The 17,201-nt window shown below is 40.1% G+C and overlaps 1 protein-coding gene across 1 annotated transcript in view; it reads left to right on the top strand.

Annotated features, from left to right (window-relative positions):
• Positions 1–16,593, top strand: part of SLC5A8 (solute carrier family 5 member 8) — a 52,077-nt gene extending 35,484 nt beyond the window's left edge. The window contains exons 11-15 of the mRNA XM_056117739.1: positions 2,985–3,071; positions 6,162–6,367; positions 12,430–12,533; positions 14,381–14,460; positions 15,940–16,593. Of these exons, the coding sequence (XP_055973714.1) occupies positions 2,985–3,071; positions 6,162–6,367; positions 12,430–12,533; positions 14,381–14,460; positions 15,940–16,065 (603 nt within the window). The 3' untranslated portion in view covers positions 16,066–16,593. The remainder of the gene's footprint in view (positions 1–2,984; positions 3,072–6,161; positions 6,368–12,429; positions 12,534–14,380; positions 14,461–15,939) is intronic.
• Positions 16,594–17,201: the final 608 nt, after the last annotated feature.

The raw sequence follows: 17,201 nt of genomic DNA, 5'->3' as shown, positions 1-17,201 counted from the left end.
TATTAACTGACTCAAAGAAAGCTTTTGACAGGATTCAAAATCAGTTTATGTTAAAATATCAGCAACGTGGGAATAGAAGGAACTTACCTCAGCAGTGTGGAGGCCACTCACAAACTTCCAGTTCACATCACACTCAACAGTGAAAATCTGAAAGCTTTCTTAGATCAGATAAGACATGGAAGCCCACTATTTTATTCAACACAATATTGGAATAAGGCATGAAATAAAAGGGATATACATTTGGGAAGAGAAGTAAAACATCATTATTAAATAGAGCAAGGGAATAGACAATGTTCAATGAAAACAGACCCATAGACTCTGACAACAAAATTGGAGATACTGGGCCCAAGAGATAGATGTTCAGTAGGAGATCATGTGCTTTGCATGCAGAAGACCCAGGTTCAGTTCCCGGTGCCAGATGGTTTTCTGAGCACAGAAGGTAGTGACTAGTGACCTCCAGGACAGTTATTAGTAGCACCCAGGTCCACTGGGTATGCCCAGAAACAAATTAAAACATGAAGATACCTAATGAAGTATACAGGAAGTATCCTATGGATTGTTGTAGATCATTACTCATATTTTGGTGGTGGGCATGGGTGGTGATGAGTAACCCTAAAACATTTGCAGTCTTCCAAAGTGTTACCTCAATAAACAAGTAGTAATTAAACTATTTTAAAGAAATTTCACATAATTTCAAGAAATAATGGAGTGGTTTGTTCTTTACTCAGTTTCTATCTTATAAAATAATTATATATTTACCACCAGGATATTGATACAAATACAAAATACTAAAAATTTCCATCATCATAAGGATTCCCCATATTGCCTTTTTAATAACTACTCTATTTAATAACTACTCTTTTTAATCTACTACTCTCCTGCCCTTATCACTTCTTTTTTTTTTCATTTTTATTAGTGAGACACCATGAGGTACAGTTGTAGACTTACAAATTTTTGTGCTTGGATTTCAATTATACAATGATCAAATACCCATCCTTCCACCAGTGCCCATTTCCCACCACTACGGACCTGGAGACCACAAATTTGCTCACCATTTCTATAATGTTGTCTCGTTAAGAATGATATATATAAAATAATATGGTGTGTAGCCTTTTAGGATAAACATGGGGCTGGAGCAATAGCACAGCGGTAGGGCATTTGCCTTGCACGCAGCCAACATGGCCGGCCCGAGTTCGATTCCTCCGCTTCTCTCGGAGAGCCCGGCAAGCTACCGAGAGTATCTCGCCCGCACGGCAGAGCCTGGCAAGCTCCCCGTGGCGTATTCAATATGCCAGACACAGTAACAACAAAGTCTCCAATGGAGACGTTACTGGGCCCGCTCGAGCAAATCGATGATCAACGGGAGGGCCTTTTTATTTTACTTTGGCATAATTATCTGAAATTCATTCATGTTGTATTATGTTTCAACACTTTTTAAAAATTGTTAATTAATATTAACTGCCTATAGAAAAGTGAGTAAATTCTGGTTTGGGACCATTAGGAATAAATTTGCTAGAAACATTTGTGAATAATTCTGATACTACTAACATATACATTATTATGTGAATGCAGTTCTTCAATTCTTTGGTATAATGTTCACTTGCTCACAGGTTGTTGCATGTTTAAGTTTATAAAAAAAAATTGCCACTGTTTTCCAGAGAGTGTCATTTCTTTTTTTAATTAATTTTTTAGTTGAATCATTATGGGATTTTGTAACAGTTACAAAGCTGTTCATGATTGGGTTTCAGTCATACAATGTTCCAACACCAGTCCCTTCACCAGTGTGCATTTCCCCCCCACCAATGTCCCCAGTTCTCCCCACCCCCCGCCATCTCTACAACAACACTTTTATTTTCTATTGCTCTCTTTTTCCTTTTGGATATTATAGTTTGCAATATAGACACTGAAAGGTTATCAAGTATATCCCTTTACCTACTTTAGCGCTCAGTTTTGTCCAGACTCGTCATTTCTCACATCACAAACATGCCTGGGTGTCTGTTTTGTTTCTCCAACATTTTTAGTAGTGTCCCAATTTTAGTCATTTTCGTAGATGTATACTGACATTCCCATTGTGGTTTTAATTTGCATTTTCCTAATAATGATGCTTAATATTTCTATAGATATTTATCCATCTATTCTTTTTTTTTCAACAAAATGTCTCCTCGTGCCTTTTGTTAATGTTTTAATTGAAAGGTTTGCATTTTTGTTTTGTTTTGGCACCATACCTGGCAGTACTCCAGCTAGTCTTGGCTGAGTGATCAGGGCTTGCTCTGGTGATACCCACTCAGCTCCCTTTCTCTCTCTCAGCTCAAATTGTTTTATTTTTTGTTTTTACTGTTCAGTTTTGGGAGTTACTTACAACTCCAATAATATGTCTTTGACAACTAGTTTGAAGTATTTTCTCACCATAGAACTTTGGAGCCACATCTGACAGTGTTCAACTCCTGAGTCTGTGCTCAGGGATCACTCCTGGTGGTGCTCAGGGGACCATATGTGGTGCCAGGGACCTAATCTGGGTTGGTCATGTATAAGCGCTTGAACCCCTGTATTACCTCTTTATTTCCATTCTTACAGAAGCCAGGATAAAATTGAGTGTTGTTGCCCTCCCTGGTCGCTTATCCACACTTACTTACAACCCTGTTATCAGAAGTATCTTGGGATTCTTGCAGCAAAAGAGAGTGATGTGACAATTGATGTCTTGGAGGCCAGGCCAGGAGGACTGATGTCGCTCTTGGTGATGCCACAATTTCATAATCCTTTTCTTTCTTTACAATTGGCTTCTTTTGCTCAGGACGCCTGAAGGAACAGATGGATACTGGGACTGAGAAACAGAAGCCTCTAAGTTTCTCTCATATCGTTGCTAACCTTATTGCTGCCATGATTTTCCAGAGGAATAGAATACTTTAGATTCCTTATCCCACCAACCGCCCTTTTGCTTTCAACTGGAGATTGCTAACTGTCGGATTTTCATTGTTTTTTTGTAGGCAGCACTCAGCATATTTGGCATGGTTGGCGGACCACTGATGGGCTTGTTTTCTCTAGGCATTTTGGTTCCCTTTGCCAACTCAACCGTAAGTATAAAGAATGGACACGTGTAGAGCTTTCTTCACAGTAGAAGCAGCTCACAATTACTCTCCTGATGACAAGGATTGTTTTGAAGTGTGTTATCAGTGATTTGTCCAGGGGTTAAAGTATTCATATTTAAATTATTCAATTATTACTCACTTCGTTGTACATGAAATTTTATGCACCGGAACCCTGCACCCATGAGGGTTCAGAACATGATTGCTCAATTTTAAATGTTCACAGCATAACTAAAGAAACATATTTTCTGGGGCTGCAGTGATAGTATAGCAGGTAGAGTGCTTGCCTGCCATACAGCCAACCTGGGCTCAATTTCTGGCATCCCATATAGTCTCCTTAATGCACCAGGAGTTATCCCTAAGCACAGAGCCAGAAGTAGCCAGGTGAAGCCCTCAAAAAACAGCCAGGTGAATCTCCCCCAAAAAACAAAAATAAAAAAAAAGAAACAAAGTTGTGTATTTGTCTTTTTGTCCTTCCAAAAGTGGTTGCCATATTTTAAAGTAGACATAGACAGACTTGGGTATAAGAGATTTAAGGCCAGTAAAGGTGAAGATACTTTTGAACAGCTAGAGCACAGCAATAAGGAGCAATCATCAACTTAGCCAGAAAGTTTCTCCTGCTGCTACTTACAGTGGTAACCATAATATCATGGTTCTTGTCCTACAAGTGACCAGAATGGAGAAATAGCTCCAGACAGAGGCAACTTTAAGTTCAACATAACATATGTATGCTCTGTGTTACTAAATTTTGTTTAAATTTTTTTTCTTTGAAGTACTAAATTTTCTTTGTAACAAGTGGAATAAAAGTTGTCTCTCTGAAAGTCAGTGAAAAGCCATGGGTTCAGTCCTGCTGTTAAAGTTGAAGGAAAACTAATAACGCTGTTATCTGTTGGTATGGCTGTTTCAAATAGAACTATCACAGAACTAGGATTTCTGTTCAGACTTCCCCTTTCTTTGAAAAATATTCAGAATAGGTAAGGCAGATAGTAATAAGGGATACTATTGTTATTACCAATCCTGAATGAAATGCTATGTGAGAAACTAGTTGGTTAGAAATTCATCACAATGAGTGTTTGCTCAGAATGCCAGAGTTTTGACCAGGTTCAGTTTATTCTGAATGCACAGTTGTTTGTGGTGTGTGCAACTTTTGGTTTTTGACCCTAAATATCATAGAGTTGCCTCCAGAAAATCTACAATTAACTAGTCCAACACACCCCTCTTCACAGTCTATCCCCATTTTCTTCCAATCAAGTATTTCCCCAGTCTTGGAGTGAATGTCCTCCTTCCCTACCTTCCTCTTATATTTCCTTCTTTACTTGTTTACCTTCCTCACTTACTCCTTCATGCCCTTAATTAATGAATGAAGTGAATAATTATGGGATGAGCAATGACCTGAAAGTGGAGACCATTTCTGCCCTGTGGATTTTATGATTTTGTGGATCCTCTGTCAAGCCATGTATAATGCCAAGAATGGGCAAGTCTGGCCTGCCAACAGCTGGCTAGCTGCTCATCAAACATAACATTACTCACAAATGTTTAAACAAACAAACAAACAAACAAGAACTTTGTTCTACAGTTCAATTGTCCTGCAGCACAAATGTATTTAGAGAGGTAAACATTTTATGTGTTTTCTGCCTGGGATTCTGTGATTTACCTGGCATACCATTTGTTCACAGATTAAATAAAAGTAGAGGGAACAATTCTTCTGATATCAGCTAGGTGACTGTTGGAGTTAATTGAGTGTGAAGAGATGAAGAGCCAGAACAGTATTGGGTGTAAAATAGGAGGAATCAAAGTATGAGATGTTATAAAGGAAAATGGTTAGGTATTGGTGATTAGCTAGGCAGGGACTCCTCTCCCCATAAAGGAAATGGGGTTGTAGGATAACACTGTTTTGTCCTTCCTGCATAACCTCAGGTAGTTTAGGTTTATCAGGCTGCTCCCATCGCAGTGCTCCCATTCCTCTGTGTTTATTTGTAACTTCTTTCTTTGTGCTCTGTTGACTTGTAAATATTGTTTTTCTCTTCTTGTCTAAGCACTGTAGTCTGAGTCTGTGGCAAGATGTTCCCAGGAGAGCTGCCCTACAAGCCTCAATGTTATCTCTTACTGTGTGTCTATACAAAAATAGCTAATATTAAGATGTTGATAGAGTTATTAGACTAGGGAAAAGAGAAAAACACCTTAAGAGGTATTTTGCCCTTGGGCAGTCAGGAAGGGCTTTGGAATACCTCTTAGGTGGTATTCTCTTTGAATTTGGTGGGCCCTCAGGAAGGGCTTTCTTATGTTGATTTTGCTACCTGACTGGGTGCAGTGTCAGCCCAGAGTGGAGGAGAGTTGGAGAGAAGAGGGCTGGAGAGAGACAGAGCAGGGCGACAAGATGGACTGCGGAGAGAATAGCAAGGGGGACAGAGAGAGACGAATGTAGAAGAATGCAGGAGCAAGCATGTGAAGAGAGCCCAGGCTGCAAGATGGAGCGAAGAGATGAGTGGGAGAAACAGGAGGAATGAGGAGCAGTGTGAGACCAGATTAGGAGGCTCAGAGAGGCTGGGGCAGGCCTGTGGGGAGAATGGAATAAATGGCATCTGATCAATCAACCGGCTTGGCCCTTGTCTCTTCCAAGCGGCCTGGATCCACCCCAGAACCTGGGCGGCCAGGGGAAGAGCCGTTGGGGCCATCCCTGGCCGCCCTCAAAGATTTTATACATGGGGTGATAAAGTCTTCAAGGCTCTGAACTGAGGGATCAGGTATTGCTCTTGACAAGAGGTGTGGAATTTGTGGGAAAATAATTTTGGGAGGGGCATTGGTGATTGACCTTAACATTATATATATATTTTTTTTTGGCTTTTATGGGTCACACCTGGAAATGCTCAGGGGTTACTCCTGATTCTTCACTCAGGAATTACTCCTAGTTGGTGATTGGGGAACCACATGGAATGCTGCAAATTGAACCCAGGTCAACTGTGTGCAATGCCCTACCTGCTGTACTATCGCTCTGGCCCCTGACCTTAATTTTCTAATGTTAATTTCCATCTCAGAAAACTGCAACATTTTTCTTTAAAAATCACTCTTGTTTTCCAGGGAGCACTTGTTGGTCTGGCGGCTGGATTTGCTGTTTCTTTGTGGGTTGGAATTGGAGCGCAACTTTACCCTCCACTTCCAGAGAGAACTATGCCACTAAAGCTTGAAACCTATGGCTGTAATATCACAAACAATGGGACAAATTGGATGACAACCACAGAAATGCCATTTTCTACTAGTGCTTTTCAAATACATGATGCTGAAAGGTATTAAGCATTTGTGATGTCATTTCTTTTTAAAAATGCATTACAGGCAAAAGGACTCAGTTGACTTCAATGCTGTGATTTTGCACCCAATTCTCAAATGAGTAGAATGAGTAGAACCCATGTTGTTCTTCTGTTGAATAGGATATTTTGTTCAAAAAAAGTCATATTTACTTAACTTTGATAGAAACTTGTTTCAGGATTTCAATAATAACAACAAGAACCACAAAAAGTATATAATGGATCAATCTATCAAATACCCGACTTTAGTTGAGTCATTGTCATTGTCTTTATCAACTAAAGATCTTTTAAAATGAAAAGCAAAATTACAGAAGAAACATTATTTAGTCTTCAAAGAATAGTCTGTACTGACCAAAAGTTATTATGGTTTAAATATGTTGGTTTATTACTGTTTGTTAATGTTTTGGGATTTTGGTGACAACTGGAAATGCTCAGGGCTTACTCCTGATCTATACTCAGGGCTTCCTCCTTGTGGAGTTCAGGGAGTCACATGGGATGCCAGGGATTGAACTAGGTTGGCAGCATGAAAGGCAAGCATCCTACCCATTGTACTGTCACTCTGGTTCCTATATGTCAAATTCAAATATTCCAAATCTTTAGAGCACAAACAATGGCATTATAACTGCAATATTCCTGGGCTGGAGCGATAGCACAGTGGTAGGGCATTTGCCTTGCACGCAGCCAACATGGCCGACCTGAGTTCGATTCCTTTGTCCCTCTTGGAGAGCCCGGCAAGTTACCGAGAATATCTCGCCCGCCCGGCAGAGCCTGGCAAGCTACCTGTGATGTATTCGATATGCCAAACACAGTAACAACAAAGTCTCCAATGGAGACCTTACTGGGCCCGCTCGAGCAAATCGATGAAAAACGGGAGGACCATGACCGTGAATTCCTGCTAAAGTTTTAGGTATGCAGTCTATTTTAGCCTTAATATTCAATAAATGTTAATAAATATTGATTAACTTATTGATTGAAAGTATTTAATTAATAAACATAAATTCAGTACCATCTGATTTAAAGAAATGATGTAGATATATTGAATATGAATATTTTACTGTATAGTAAATTTGTGGGTGAGGCTATCATGTCTATGCATGTATAGACTCAAAGCACAAACTCTACAGTTATGTTGGAGGAATGAAATGTAGGACCCTCCCTCAACTGTATTACCCCAGTTCTGACTGACCTAGAATAAAACTCTTCAAGAATTATTTTTTCAGGGATAAAATTTGGTATCTCCGTCTTAAAACGAAGACACTCTTGGGAGAAAGAACTTTATATATAGACATTACTAGTGATTCATGTCCCAGAAGGAAATCAGCCATGAGAATACCCATGAAGTTAAAATGTGGTTAACTCTTTAGGGATAGAAAATATATAGGTAATTTCAGAGCCTGAAGGATGTTTGAGGTGGGTTTGGCTAGATGGGGTGCTGTGGGGAGAAGAACAAGAAAATGAAGGGAGAAGTTCAAATAAGCCTGAAAACTGTAATGAAGAGGCAGGATTGGGAAGTTATTAATGAGTTCCTTCCTTCCTTCCTTCCTTCCTTCCTTCCTTCCTTCCTTCCTTCCTTCCTTCCTTCCTTCCTTCCTATTTTCAAAACTGTTGGTAACAGACTATCAGGCACTCAATATTTAGCTCCAAATTCACCACCACTGTTGGTGTCCCTCCACCAGTGGCCCATGGTTTCCTCCCTGTCCCCAACTAGCCTTTTAAAAAAATGTTTAAAGAGCAATTATTATTGTTTGGATCACATGCTTACATTAGTGTTTACTCTTGTGGTTGTGATGCACATAGTTACTTCACCTCCACATAACCAAAGTATCCAAGACCTTGATCAATGCCTTATGTTCTTGCCAGTGGAACATAAACACATACCAGGCTGTGTTTCTTATTTTCTAATTTTTCTCAAAACTGGTATTTCAATGTAGATATTTATCTCAATTTGGGGATAAGTGTCCTAAACAAGGAATTACTTGGATTCCTGAAGTGAAATAAATTACTATGTATTTGCTATATGTCTGATATAATCATAATCTCTTTCTTATGTAATATTATTTATAAAATAGGTCAGTTGATAGAAAAGAATTTTTGAGTGGGAAGTAGGTCCTCAGCAGTGGGCTGACCATTTGTGCAATATTCACTTTCTATTCATTGTAGTTTCTATCTTCCAGGAAATGAGCTGGAGAGGATGAGCTAATATACAAAACAATTAACCCAATTAGCATGGGGTACCAACCAGCACATGGTAAATAGATATAAATATACGATGAATATTTAAGAATAATGACTATAAACAGAGTGAGAGTGTAGATTGCACAAAGACTTTCAAGCTATACCACTTGGTGAAGAATGCAGGGGTTGACCAGATGAAGGCATCTGGAATATCATTCCTATCTCAGAACATCTCCAGAAAGAAAGTTAGGCTGAAAAAAAATACATGTACAATGCCTTGCATCAGATGATCTTCATAAGCTCTGCTTGGAAGCCTAGCGGAGGAAGAAACTAATCTTGTTAAGTAGTGTCAAGGAAAACTCCCCAGAGGAATATTACATGAGCTGTAGCTGCAAATCAGGTGAATAACACTGGGCAGGGGGCACAAAAAGAAGGGGTGCATATTGTAGAATGAAGAAACACAGGTGTAAAAGCATGGAGGCCAGAAGTTTCCTGCATGGTAGGACAGATGGGTAGGTAGTTTAGGACCGTAAGAGGGCTGTTAATGACAGCCCCAGTAGGATGGGGGAAGATAGATTTTAATTACCTGGACACTGGGTAGTGTCTACAACCATTTTTATTTTTTGTATTCCAAATAGTTGATTATTATGCAATGGTTGATCATTTTGATTATAATTTGCATTTATCTTCTGATAAATGAAGCTCAAAATTTTTTTTTAGATGTCTCAGCTATCCACTTTTGTGACTTGTTTATTGAAACCTTTGGTTTTTTTAAAAAAATCTATCTATCTATCTATCTATCTATCTATCTATCTATCTATCTATCTGTTTGTTTATTTATTTTGGGCCATACCTTGTGGTACTCAGGGCCTACTTCTGGCCTGCACTCAGAAATAATTCCTGGTAGTATTCAGGGGACCATATGGGATACCAGGAACAGAACATGAGCCAGCTGTGTGCAAGGCAAGTGCCCTACCACTACACTAGCACCCCAGTCCTTAATAATACTTTTTAATGATCAAAATTTCCTTATTAAAATTCAATTCAATTTAGTCTTTTTTTTTTTTTGCTTTTTGGGTCACACCCAGTGATGCACAGGGGTTGCTCCAGGCTCTGCACTCAGGTATTACCCCTGGCGGTACTCAGGGGACCATATGGGATGCTGGAAATTGAACCCGGGTGGGCTTCATGCAAGGCAAATGCCCTACCTGATGTGCTATTGCTCCAGCCCCATAGTCTTTTTCTTTATGGTCAATCTTTCATATGTCCCATTAAAAAAACTTTTGCCCTTTTTTTGTTATTCATAAAGCTAGTTCTTTAATTCTTCACTTTGAAGCTTTTTTGTTGACCATTTCCAGAAAAGAACACCTATCTTACTTTGAAACTGTTTTATGTAGCTGGTGTGATCAATTTTCATGTTGCCATATGGATATTCCTCTGGCTCCATTGTAATGCAGAGGTAACTTGGACCTAAACCAAATTACTTTGTCCCATGACTGTTTCTTTGATTATCTGTTCTGTTCTCATTGGTCTCTCTTTGGCCCTATAATTCCATATTATTGCAGTGTTAACCCTTTACCTCATGTGTTTTTCTTATTTCTGGGTCTTGTCCTTGCAAGTTTTAATTACTGTGGTTTCTCTGGTGTCTTAAAAAAATTGCCTTCCTCTGCTACTGAATTGTTATATGTAGTAAGTTCTTCCTGAATAATATGAAAAGATTCTTGGAACTGCATCTTTAAGTGAAACAGGGTATTTACCATAGCCTAGTTGACAAAAACAATAATTAAATTCCTATGACATAATTCTGACCACAGAAGCAGCACCCAGTTTTTAAATAGATAGCAAGATTTAGTGGTAGGAAGTCAGGCCTTTTCTCCTTCTCAACATCATAATAAAATTACACCAGATGCAATGATTTTTGGGGTACCTGCTGTCTTGTTCTTGGCAGGATAGCTGGTCTAAATCAGGGTACTCTATTAAAGATGAAAGTTGACTCCTAGAGCAATTATTTTAATCATTTTATTTGGAGATAGGGCTTGGGCCACCCCTTCCTGCTCAGGATGTAGTCCCATTTCTGTTCTCAGAGATGACTCCTGACAGTGCTCAGAGTTGTGTAGTGCTAGGGAAAAAACCAGGGTCAGCTGCCTACAAGAAAAGAGCCTTACTCCCTGTCCTATTTATCTGGCCAGAGAGCATTCTTTTTTTTTTTAAATTTTATTAGTGAAACACCATGAGGTACAGTTGTAGACTTACAAATTTTTGTGCTTGGGTTTCAGTTATACAATGATTGAGTACCCATCCCTCCACAGTGCCTATTCTCCACCACCAATGATTTCAGTATTCCTCCCACCCTCCCATCCCCCATCCCACCCTGCCTCTGTGGCAGGGCATTCCCTTTTTTTTTTTTAAATGGACATCATTTTTTTTTTATTAGTGAAACACCATGAGGTACAGTTGTAGATTTACAATTTTTTGTGCTTGGGTTTCGATTATACAATGATCAAATACCCATCCCTCCACCAGTGCCCATTTTCCATCACCATGGATAATATCCCTCCCACCCCCATCCCCCCATCCCACCCTGCCTCTGTGGCAGGGCAATTCCTTGTGTTCTCTCTCTCCTTTTGGGTGTTGTGGTCTGCAAAAGAGGCATTGAGTGGCAAACATGTTCAGTCCATAGTCTACTTTCAACAAGGGCATTCCCTTTTGTTCTCTTTCTCCTTTTGGGTGCTATGGTTTGCAAAAGAAGCATTGAGTGGCAGTCATGTTCGGTCTATAGTCTACTTTCAGCATGCATCTCCCGTCCTGGGAGTGTCCTCCCAACACCCTTTATTTGGTGGTCTTAGCATGATTCTTTCCATGTAGTACCACTTGTATGTAAATTTCATGACTTCATCTTTTCTAACAGCTACATAGTACTCCACTGTGTAGATGTACCAAAGTGTCTTTAACCAGTCATCTGTTCTCGGGCACTCAGATTTTTTCCAGAGAGCATTCATTTTGGAAATATAAGGGTTGCATCATTCCTCCATTTACTATAATACCATGAACTGAGCACATGCTGTCCTTAGAGGGAGGCTGGGTTTGATTCCTGCTATCACGCAGTCCCCTGAGTACAACCAGAGGTGACCTCTGAGCATAGCACTGGGAATGACCTTTGAGGCCAAGAGATATGACCCCACAGCAAAGGAAAACCCAATATAAAATAAGTAATGCCCGAAGTGCCATTGCCCAAAGTGTAAGGTATAAACTGGCCCGAGTCCAACCAGAAAACTTCTGTTTCCCTCTCACATTGAACCTTGGTTCTCTTGCTTTCCCTCTCAGTAGGCTGGTGCTGGCATCTTCTTGGACGCTTCTCTCCAATTTCTGCCAATCTCAGTTTCAGTGTCCCGTGTCCACACATGTTTCTCTCACGACTCTTGAGAATGTTCTCTCTTCTTACAACCCTGTTCATTTCACACTCCTTCATTTTATTTCCTATACGCATCTTCCCCCAGTGGAAATGATTCTATTAATTAATTAATTTTTTATTGAAGTCTGTTTTCAATCTGCAAAGTTTATTTAAAGTGAATATAAACTCTGTCAGGCAGAAATCTTATTTTTAGTTCTTCTATGACTGACTTTTTAAGGATAAGAACAAGGTCTAGAACATAAAGCAGAGTTGTGATCAAAGGACATTTAGTACTATAGTATATGGTCAAGGTTACATGGCACTTTTAAATCCCTGCTGGGTGTGGCCCTTATAAAAACAGGGAACAGCAGATGATGGCAATAAAACATGATTAAATATTATATTTGTGAGGATTATTGAACCTTACTCTTAGGTGCTGGTGCATGAAGTAATACAGTTATGATTTTCTTTTCCTTAGGACTCCGCTGATGGATAACTGGTACTCTCTATCCTATCTGTACTTCAGCACTCTTGGAACTTTGATAACTGTATTTGTGGGAATTCTTGTCAGTTTACCAACAGGTAACCATCTAAATATTGATACTGTTGTGTTTTCCTCACTCTCGGTTATTACTTCTGTTTTATATTTCTAGATGTTATTTTTACTCTAGTTCTCTTAACAACTTGTTGAATTCCTGGATGTTTTCCTTATGGGAAACTTGAAGTTCTCATTCAAAAAGCAGAAGGCTCATCTCCATTGAATCTCGAACCTGCCTGCATGAGCATTTGCCCATCAGCATTATTGGGCAAGAGTGCAGAGAATACCTGAACCTTAGCTCCCTCTCCCTCTCCCCCTCTCCCTCTCCTTCTCCCTCTCCCTCTCCCTCTCCCCCTCTCCTTCTCTACCTCTCCCTCTCCCCCTCTCCCTCCCCCTCTCCCTCTCCCCCTCTCCCTCCCCCTCCCCCTCTCCTCCTCCCCCTCTCCCTCTCTCCCTCTCCCTCTCCCTTTCCCCCTCCCCCTCTCCTTCTCTACCTCTCCCTCTCCCCCTCTCCCCCTTCCCCTCTCCCTCTCCCCCTCTCCCTCCCCCTCCCCCTCTCCCTCTCTCCCTTCCCCTCCCCCTCTCCCTCTCTCCCTCCCCCTCTCCCTCTCTCCCTCTCCCCCTCCCCCTCTCTCCCTCTCCCTCCCCCTCTCCCTCTCTCCCTTTCCCTCTCTCCCTCTCCCTCTCTCACTCTCCCTCTCCCTCTCCTTCTCCCTTTCCTTCTTCTTCTTCTTCTTTCTTTCTCTTCCTCTTCCTCTTTCTCCTCCTCCTCCTCCTCCTTTTTTTTTTAAAGTAAAATGAACCCTAGTGTAAAGGATTTAGATCAAACACTGCCATACTTATTTTTATTTAAATAATTTGTTCTGCAATTCATAGTTCACTACATTTGTTCACATATCTCTACATTAAAACTGGGAAAAGGCAACTATACTGTGGAAAGCAGAGGCAGATGGCTTGATATTTTATTAATTATAGTGAATCATGAAGATGCTTTCAAACCAAGTTTTCTTACTGGTATTTGGCCAGAGATTTTCTTTTTTTCTTTTTTTATAATTTATTTATTCATTGAATCACTGTGGGAAAAGTTACAAAGCTTTCAGGCTTAGGTCTCAGTCATGCAAATATCAAACACATTTCCCTTTACCAATACTTATTTTTTACCACGAAGAACCCCAATAAAACCCCACCTCCCACCCCTCCCAATGCCTGTGAGGCAGATGAATTCTAGTTAACACTCAATCTACTTTGACTAGATTCATTGTTTCGATAAAAGATGCACCATTATTATTTAGACTTTACCCCCCCCCCCACCCCACCCCCAAATCAGGCATGCTGAAAAAGCGTTGTGCAATGATTTGCTTTCTACAGCTGGGTTCAAGAATTAAATGTTGTTGGATTTGGATTTCTGCTATTTTACTTATTAACCCTGAAAGTATTTCTACTGAAAGTCAGATAATTAAGAGATTGGTTTCTGTGCTCTGGAGTCGTGACCGTGCTGGAGAGCCGCTCGTTGGGGGGCAACTGGTGACCTTGGTAGGGTTTGAGGAACAGGCCGGAACGCCACCCTTCCCATGAGGTTTTAGTCGCCCCCACACCCCCTGGCCAGAGATTTTCTAGCTGGGCACCGATGTGACATTTGGCTTGCAATAAGCGCCATCTCATTTATCTATAAGCACCAGACACACTTTGAACACCGGGGGGCTATTCAGTATCTGAGACATAGGGAAGGGAAACAGTGGACTGAGTCCCCAGCACTATTTGCAAGTGTTTATGAGTGGATGGAGATGAATGTGTGCACACTAAATGCCTGTACGATGGACTGTCACTGGGTGGTTACGAATATCTTTTTTTAAAAACAACAACAAAGTCAATATAATTCTTTCTTTTTCAGGAGGAAGAAAGCAAGACCTAGACAGAAAATTCCTACTAACTAAAGAAGACTTTTTATCTAACTTTGACTTTTTTACAAAAGTAAGTTGTTTTTCCATTCCCTTAAATTTTTGACTGGGCTTTTATAATCAGGTTAGAATACTGGTTAGTCATTATTCTCTCTCTTTGACAGCGGGGATGCGCAAGGATGATAATTTACTGTGTTCTTCCATGCTGTGTATTTCTCACTAATGCTATAGACTAGTAAGGGGGTTTAGGAAAAGAAAATTAACAGTTATTCAGAATGGAATGGACAGTTTCTTTTTCTGCTTTTCCACCCTTTTAAAAAAATTGAATCACCATGAATGATAAAGTCACACAGATATTTGTGACTGAGTTTCAGGTGTACACCAATCCTTGTACCAATTCTAACACCAATTCCTTCACCAGTGTCCACTACTCTCCACCAGTGTCCTCAGTTTCCCTCCTGCCCACCAACCTGCCTCTGGGGTTGCCACATTTTTTAAAAAAATAATTTATTTATTTATTGAATCACTGTGGGAAAAGTTACAAAGCTTTCAGGTTTAGGTCTCAGTCATGCAAATATCAAACACATTTCCCTTTACCAATACTTATTTTTCACCACGAAGAACCCCAATAAACCCCCACCCCCCCACCCCTCCCAATGCCTGTGAGGCAGATGAATTTTAGTTAACACTCAATCTACTTTGACTAGATTCATTGTTTCGATAAAAGATACACCATTATTATTTAGAGTTTACCCCCCCCCCCCCCAATCAGACATGCTGAAAAAAACATTGTGCAATGATTTGCTTTCTAGAGCTGGGTTCAAGAATTAAATGATGTCGCGCGGCCGCATTTTGGATTTCTGCTATTTTACTTATTAACCCTGGAAGTATTTCTACTGAAAGTGAGATAATTAAGAGATTGGTTTCTGTGCTCTGGAGTTGTGGCCGTGCCGGAGAGCCGCTCGTGGGGGGCAACTGGTGACCTCGGTAGGGTGTGAAGGACGGGCCGGAACACCCCCCTTCCCATGAGGTTTTAGTCGCCCCAACACCCCCGGCTCATACCTGGCTCTTCACAAGGCTCCCATGCGGCTGCCATCTTTCTTTCCAGAGGGGGGAGGGCGGAAGGGAGCAACACCCTTTCCCCTCCGGGGGTTGCCACATTTATTCTCTGAAACTGTACCAGTACTTCCTTCCCTAACTTACTCCCACCAATCCCCAACCACACTCACACCCCAGTGGCAAGCTCCCTATTGAAGACTAGTTCTCCTGCTTTGTTTCTATTGCTTTTGAGCATTTGATATTCCCCTAGCAAGTTTCTTTATATCCAACCTATGAGTGAGATTATCCTGAGTCTGTTCCTCTCCCTCAGATTTCACTCAACATGGTAGTCTCCAGATCTACTCACATAGCAGCAAATTGTAGGACTGCATCTTTTCTTATGACTGAGTAGCATTCCATTGTGTATATATACAGCGGTTTTTTAATCAAGACACCGAAAAGTTTCTTTTTCCAATGGCAAATTAATCTCACGAGTATCAACATTTTCTTTCAGAAGAAGCATGATTTAAGCTATAAATCTCACCCAGTAGAAGATGGTGGAACTGATAATCCTGCCTTCAACCACATTGAGTTGAACTTTCCAGAACAAAGTGGAAAAATCAATGGAACTCGATTGTGAAGCAGTTATGATCCTGGTTTTGCAAATCCAGGTTTTACGTATTTTCTAAGATAATTCAGGCACATTTATATATTTTTTTCACTTTTGCCTATCATGAATGTTTGTGGGGGGGGTTACTTTGTAGGGATAAATTTTTGTTAGAACACTGTCCTGACTTTCTTCAAAGACTACTTATTTGTTGATGCTGCTTTGGAGTTATAAATTTCAGCACTAGCATTTGCTTCTATTTTTCTTTGATTCCCATGGAGTGAACATTATGAAAATTATGCAAGTTATAACTACATGTATGCCAAAAAGACTGATATACATATCCACACATCTGATCAAAGGCCTCCTCTTAAATTTGGGCATTGTTCAAAATCTTTTTCATGCATTGGTGCTAGTGTATAAATTTTGGGGTTGGCCAAAATTGAAATTAATACTGAAGAGGGTTTTACTTTCCATTGCTAAACTATCAATTTGGAGAGTTATAAAGACATAGGATATCTGTGTTACCCACGTCTTTGCTTCCCATTGGTTAATACCAGTCCAAGACACATGTTAATACAGGAACTGCTTCCAGTAATCAAGAAGCATCCTCTCTGGGACAGAATTGGGCCCAGTGATCAAGGTTGTCTTCTTGGTGCTAGCATTTATTCTCAAGGGTTTTATCTTGTTATCTGGACTTAGTTCCTAGCTACTTACTTTTCTGCCTTTCTTAGACTCTGGTTCTTCCTGCATTTCTAGTTTCTTACTCCTCAACTTTGTTCCTTACCTTTCCTTGTCTTCCCAGTTTCCTGCTTATTCTTGTTTCTTTGGTTTTACACATGTTTTGACACACTTCTTCGAATCAAGCCATCCCAGATCCTTATTATTTAAATCCTAGCCTATAAAATTAAAAACTCTCGTGAGCCTGATACTGACTTAAGTATTTTTAGCATAAGCAGTTAAGAATTTGGTGGGCTAAGAATATTTGTATTACTAAAAATTAGCGTCATGGAGTTATTAAGTTGATTTTCTAAATGTCAGATCATTTACAATCTGTTAGATTTAAAGACACTGTTGCTTGAAATAGTTTATCTTGCAAAAGCTTACCTAGGCAAACATTACTTTTCTTCAATGTACTGGGATTACTAAGATATGCTTTGTTTCATGTT

This window comes from Sorex fumeus, unplaced genomic scaffold, assembly GCF_029834395.1.
Source record: "Sorex fumeus unplaced genomic scaffold, SorFum_2.1 ptg000003l, whole genome shotgun sequence".
In the NCBI taxonomy this organism is placed as follows: Eukaryota; Metazoa; Chordata; class Mammalia; order Eulipotyphla; family Soricidae; genus Sorex; species Sorex fumeus.
The sequence above is the reverse complement of the archived record's forward strand: the minus strand, read 5'-3'. Positions and strand labels throughout refer to the sequence as shown.